The sequence below is a fragment of the Orycteropus afer genome, unplaced genomic scaffold (assembly GCF_000298275.1).
Source record: "Orycteropus afer afer isolate SDZICR_OR568_19922 unplaced genomic scaffold, OryAfe1.0 scaffold00047, whole genome shotgun sequence".
In the NCBI taxonomy this organism is placed as follows: domain Eukaryota; kingdom Metazoa; phylum Chordata; class Mammalia; order Tubulidentata; family Orycteropodidae; genus Orycteropus; species Orycteropus afer.
The window spans coordinates 5,819,979-5,827,022 of record NW_006921634.1 but is presented as its reverse complement, the minus strand read 5'-3'; the positions used below and the strand labels follow the sequence as shown (position 1 = coordinate 5,827,022).

The 7,044-nt window shown below is 33.9% G+C and overlaps 1 protein-coding gene across 1 annotated transcript in view; it reads right to left on the bottom strand.

Annotated features, from left to right (window-relative positions):
- CUNH11orf54 (chromosome unknown C11orf54 homolog) overlaps positions 1-5,755 on the bottom strand; it is a 14,830-nt gene extending 9,075 nt beyond the window's left edge. Inside the window, exons 1-2 of the mRNA XM_007938055.2 lie at positions 5,701-5,755; positions 2,456-2,554 (exon numbers count right to left, since the gene is read on the bottom strand). Coding sequence (XP_007936246.1) covers positions 2,456-2,554; positions 5,701-5,755 — 154 coding nt within the window. The remainder of the gene's footprint in view (positions 1-2,455; positions 2,555-5,700) is intronic.
- Positions 5,756-7,044: the final 1,289 nt, after the last annotated feature.

The following is a 7,044-nucleotide window of genomic DNA, read 5'->3' as shown; positions in this document are numbered from 1 at the left end:
AATAGTGGGCTATTTTAGTAGTCCAGGCAAAACACAAGTAATAAGATACTAATGATGATTGTAGAGATGGAAAGGCAGAAATTAGGAAAAAGAATAAAGGAGAATAGGAAAGTATGTTGACTTTAAGTCATCATTAGTATATACAGATGGAAATATCCTGTAACCAGATGAAAATATTAAACAATAGGTAAGAAAAAGAGAGACCCAGGTGAGATATACAGATTATAAAGTTGTTGTATGCAGGTAGTAATTAAAACCACAAAAGTAGATGGAAAAGCCCAGAGCGATTGTACAGAAGAAGAAGAGGCTGAGGAAAGAATTCTGGAAAACATCAATATTTAAAAATCAGAAACAGTAAGGATCCAAAAAAAAAAAAAAAAGAAAAGAAAGAAAGAACATCAAGGAGTTAGAAAAGATACCAAAGAAGGAGAGGTGAAAGAACCAAGAGGAGAAGAGAGAATGTCAAAAGGTAGCAATGGGCAAATGTATCAATTTGTCACAATCACCTTGGTTACTTTAGTAAGACCATTTCATACCTACCATGCCTGGCTTTGTTTATGAAAGACCATAAATATACATACACACACACAGATGGCTTCCTTTGTATTACAATTTAAAAACTCACAAAGTATTGAATAGAAAACTGTTTTTTAAAGCGCAACCCTTCGGATAGAAGAATTAAGGTACTATTTATCCTGCTTCCTGTACTTTTCTAATTTTTATTTATTTGTTTGTTTATTATTTATATATTTAGCAGGGAGTATATGTTACTCTTATATTTGGGATAAACATGGATTTAAAATATTATGCTAAATCCTTTCAAAGTTATAGAAATTGTCATATGGTAAACAAAATCTGTGGAATTCACAGATGTACCTAAAAATCAAAGAATGTTTAAACTGGATGCTTTACCCAGGATAATGAAATCAGTATCTGGCAGTGACAGAACTAGAGTCCAAGACTTCTATGGCAAATTAGTTTTTGTTGTATTTTTTTAAATAATGTATTTGTTGTTGTTAATACACACAGCAAAAACAAACACTAATTTAAGCACCTGTATAATTCAGTGACATTGATTACATTCTTCAAGTTGTACAACCATTCTCACCCTCATTTTCTGAGTTGTTCTCCCCCATTAACATAAACTCATTCCCTAAGGTTCCTATCTAGTCTTTTAAGTTGCGGCTGTCAGTTTAATCCCATATAGATAGATCTTAAAAGAGTATAGTGCTCAAGACAGACACCTTTACTGCTTAAGTCAAACTACTTTTGGTTTTAAGAAGACTTCAGGGGATTATTTTTGGTTTATGTGTTAAAGATTATCTCAGGACAATAATTTCAGGAGTTCATGTAGCCTCCACAGCGCCAGGAAATCTGAGAATTTCAAGAGAATTTGAAATACTGTTTTGATTTTCTCCCTTTTGATCAGGATTCTTCTACAGAATCTTTGATCAAAGTATTCAGTAATAGTAGCCAGGCACCATCCAATTCTGGTCTCATGGCAAAGGAGGCAGTTGTTCATGGAGGCAATTAGCCACACATTGTATTTTCTCCTCCTATTGCTGTCTTTACTTGTTCCTCTGTTGCTCCAAGTGAATAGAGACCAATTTTTGCGGCTTGGATGGCCACTTGTAAGTTTTTAAGACCCCAGGTACTAATCAATGAACTAGGAAGTAGAACAGACACACTAAACACGTTATCAGGTATGGCGAAGTAGTTTTTAACTACTTTTATATAATAAAAAAAAAACATTGTGACAATTTATCTCCAAATTCCTCATCATAGTAGGGTATAATGGGAGAAGCCTAGACTTTGGAAGAAGACAGACCTAGACATGAATTTTAATTACAAAATAGGTCAGGCTGGGCTTATTTAACCTCTGAACTTAAGTTTTTCTCATATATAAACTGGTAGTATTGTTAAAAAAAATTGATTAATAGATCAAGTATAGGTGTATATCACATTGTTTGACAAATTATATTTATTCTACCAATATTAATATCCATTCCTTCTCCCTTAGAATATTGGCTAAATGATCACTTGGCAAATTTCTTGAAGGGATATAAGTATTTAATGGATATTTTGAATACATGGCTTTTAAGATCCCTTCTAATCTTAAATAAATAAGAATGCAATTACATTCCTGTAAGAGTCAAATGAACAAATAAAGACAAGAACTCCATGTGATATCAAGGATTCTAACCTACTGAATATCACCCTCTCTTTTCTTTTTTCACCTGTGAAGATGATAAAAATGCATAAAACAAAATCTTTTTCCACAGGCTATAAATTTAATTTGACCAATATAAGAAAATAGATATTAAGTACAATTTAAGCACAATAAGGCAGAAAAATATTCTTTCTTTGTAGGTAATTTAAGATAATCCTTAAAAATAATTCTGGTTTCAAAAAAGATTAGGACTGAAAAGTAAAGCTAATTGCAAAACCTGCTTACCTTCTGCAGGAAAGGTAAATGGTTCCTTTGTCATATCAGGGCAATCAACTACAGAGACCTCAACATCAGCAAAGTTATCTCTTAACCCCTTGTGCAGAACTAATAAAGGTAAGAAAAAAGGTAATTTAATATTAGGTAACAACTTAGCCATCACATATCAAAGCTCCCTCTAATGTTTTTGTGTGTCACACTCCCAACCTAAACTTGTTTAACAAAAATATCATGAAGGATGAAATCGTCTTATTAATAAATATGTTTAGGAAGACATAGAGAGGTGCACAAGAGGTACAGACAACAAAGAAAAACCCTTTTACATATACAATACTGTGTTATCAGTGATAACAAACATGAATCTATGAGTAAATAGATGGGTAGACAGTCTGAATGATCAGGTATGTCTACGCAAAAGGGAATATAAGCACAACCAAATATAAGGTCGGCAGACGATATTTCTACATACTTACTTGTTTGTGCTATAAGAATGTCCATATAACTAGAACTAACAGGGGGCAAAGCTTTGATAACTTCTTAGGCACAGTCAAACACCCTGTCGAATGAGATGCTGGACCTGTGGCTCAGGACCATAGTTGAAGAGACATCAAGCGCAATTGGCATAACATACAACACAAAAACATTGTTCTATATCCTACTTTGATGAGTACCAACTGGGGTTTTTAAAAGTTTGCAGGCAGCCATCTAGATACAATAGTGGATCTCTCCTCGTCCAGAGCAAAGAAGAATGAAGAAAACCAAAGATGGATGGGAACAATTAGTCCAAGGGACTAGTGGACCATGTGAACCTCAGCCTATATGACCATAAGACCAGAAGAACTAGATGGTACCCAGCTACCACTGTCAACCATTCAGAAAGGGATCAGTGTAGCAGGTCCTGGATAAAGTGGGAGAAGAATGTGGAACAAAACTCAAAATCATAAAGAAGACCAGATTTACTGGTCTGACAGAGCCTGATGAGAAACCCAATGGCCTGATGGCCCCTAATTACCCTTCAGGTCAGGAATTCAAGGTTTCCAGCCAAAAAGCAACAGGCATATAGGGTGAACACTTACATCAGGTAGATACACTCCTTACAACAATCTATCATGGGAGAACAGAAGGGCAGTATTTGCACAGGAAGATCGCTCAGGAGGCAGGAATGCATAGGAAAGAAGGACATAGTGAAGAAGTAACTACAGGAAGGAAGTGGGAAGAGCTGTTACATTGTGGGTAATTACAGTCAGTATCACATACACAGTCAGTGTATGAAGTGCTGTATGGAAAATGAATTTGCTTTATCAACTTTCACCCAAATCACAATAAAAATTGAAAAAAGCAAAAGAAATATGCTTAGATATCAGACACATAATTAATCACAAGATATAATGTAGACTAAGATGCATAAATATCTAACTTACAATGATTACAAATCATCAAAAATAAACAGATTGCACTCAGTGCCAGAAATCACCTTTTTCTGGGGAAGAGGATTCTAAAGATGTACTGAAATGTACATATTTAAACTGTTTAAAAGTAAGACATCACACATGTACAACTGCAGTGAAGCTTATAATCAACAAAATGTTGAACAAAAGCCACACACAAAAGAGCACATACTGTATGACTTCATTTACATCTATTTCAAAAAAGTGCAGCTAACACAAGTCAGAAGAATGGTAGCCTCTGGAGGTTAGGATATTACCTGGGAAGTACACAAAAGAGCCTTCTGGGATGCTTCCCGTATCTTAATCTGGATGGTGGTTACATGGATATAAACATGTTAAAATTTATCCAGCTATACACTTTACTGTTGATTACTTTACCTCAACACAAGCATAGGTGTCTCAAAGTTATAAATCTAAGAACAATGTACTTTAAAGGATCAAAAATACAAAAATTTCTCTGACAGTAGTATGAACTAATATGGTTTATTTTTTTAGAATCACATTCTCTAAAAACATGAAGACATCCTACATCTAGCCATGTAAATGTTGCATACCAGATCTTTTATCTGTGAGAACAGAAACCAAGTTTACTGAAAAATTCCCCTATCAACACTGTTGTTATGTACCATTGAGTTGGACCCGATTCATAGTGACCCCTCCTTGGGATTCCGAAGCAGTATCATTACGGAAGTAGATTGCCCAACCTTCCTTCAGAGGAGTGGCTGGTGGGTTTGAACCATCAGCCTTCTGGTTAGCAGTCAAGTGCTTGAGGCACTATGCTAAATTTATGGATATATAAATTAAGATTCAGGGTGTAGAAAAATGGCAAAATCTATTTTACTAATTCTAAAGAGACCAAGTTCTTGGTATAAGATTTTCTGTAAAAACTTAAAATTAAAATTGAATTTGAACCAAAATATATTCAATTTTGATTTTATACTGAATATATAAAAGGAAAACAGAACCATAAACACGTAAGAGGAACAGGTGGCAGAAAGGCATTCAAGGAGAAGATTCCTATCAGAATACAACTGCCTTGTCCAATTGGGAAGACAGAAAGACTAAAAAAAGAAATACAGGCAAAAATTACTAACACAGATTATGTACTAGCTGCTAGTAAATTTAAGAAAAAATAAGGCTATATAAAAAAGCTACAACTAAGCAAAAGATGAGTATACTTTTTGACTTCAACCTCATCAGGGCAGATACACTTTGAGAAATTATATGGTTTTATAGGTACCATCAGAATAGAACTTAAAGGCTGTCAAAAAAAGGGTCAACATTGTGACAGGCTATGCAGTTGTGGATTAGTACTACTCCTGGCTTCACTTTATGTCCCTAATCATTTCTCCCTTTTCTCATCTGTCTTTCCTTCTGATTGTTACCTTGAGAAGCTGCTTTAAATTTCATTCAAACAAGGTTAGATACAGAAATATATACCCCATCAAGAGAAATCTAAGCAAGTTCACTGGCAGTCTGTCACATCAGGAGAAAGGGAAAAAAGTGGTATACTGGGAACATGGTTAACACAATAGATTATATATTTAAATACTGTAACTGGAGAAATGATAACAAAGACAAAATTGCCCTACTCTCTGGGCATTATACACTTTTAAAACTTTGAGTACTATAGTTATTTTCCTCCCAAGCAATTATCTTACCAAGAATCTACAAATGGTGTATTTCTGCTTTTTTTTTGGCAGGGGGAGGGAAGGATTTTGGACTTTTTCAATAGATATAATACAGAGTAGATGATGAAAAGGAAAATGAGTTCTTAAAAAAAATACCAGAGTTACTTGTACGTACCTCCAGCCAGCTCCTCCAGACTTGGCACATGAAAGGGAAATTCAGCACAAGCCATTTTCTTTCTTCTTTAGGTGCAAGGTTGTACAAATAAAGCTTCTGTAAGTGAATTATCCCAAGAGTTCACAGTGCACCAATAATGAACTACTGCTCTGGAAATGAACACCGAGAGTTTAGGTATTAAAAGAGGGCAAAAGAGCATTTAGGTTTCTGCTCTTACAGAAAGGTAGCCAAATCTTTCAGCACTTAGTTCTCACAAGCAATCCTCTTTTAATACTGATACTTTAATCATTTTAAATAGATTGGGAAGTGGAAACTCCAAACCAAGAGGCCACATGCGATCCATTTTCTTTACTTAGATACCTACATTGAACACGTAATTTTTAACAGCTGGTCTAAGGAACATAGGTCCTAAAGGAAAAGGTATTGCCAAATATTTTTATAATAGATAATTTGTGTGTTCTACTCTATAGTTAGCATTTAGGGTAAAAATCAGAGTTACCACTTTTATAAAAAAAAATTTTAATTACCAAGAGAAATGGAAACTTCTAACAATAATTAGCTTTTTTAATTCAAATTTTTACTTTCATTTACAAACAAAGATCCTTTTTTGGTTAACAGCTTTACATTCAATTATTCTTAAACTGACCAACTATAATTTGATTATTTAAAAAATATATGCTAAGTATATTGCACAATAAATAGGCATACATACACATAAATTAGTATCATACCTCAAGCTTTCAGGTGACTATTAAGTGTGCCAGCAGAGGGAGATAAAAAACCCTTCAAAGACAACAGAAATATAAAGTGGGCGGGTAATCTCACCCTAGGCCAATCACAACAAGGAATAAGGATAAAAGTCAAGGGAATTTCTAAGAGCACTGTTGGAGTTCTACTTAAAATTGTTAATGAAACACCTCATAAGTGGATTACCTGGAATTAAGTAAGCAAATTTACTTGGCAAGTGAAAGGTAGATTCTCCAACATCACTTGAAAAATTCTTTAAAAAAAAAAATTTATTTTTCTTTTCAATTCCCCAAAGATTCACAGGTTTCCTAGAAACTGGCTTTCCAGTTTTAATCGTTTTTGACAACCTATTTTGTAAAAATATGCTATTAAGTACATTTGGGACTTGACAGTTACCTTAGCATTTTATCAAATACTATCTTTTATCGTCCTTTAGTTACTTAATATGCATAGTCTGTTCTCCCAAATAAAAATATAAACTCTTGATAACATACCCTAAGTCCTATACAATCATACTTCAATTATTAAAAACATATTCTTGAATTGAGTAATCTTTAATTGCTCAAGAATGAAATACTTTAACTGTTTATTTTAAAA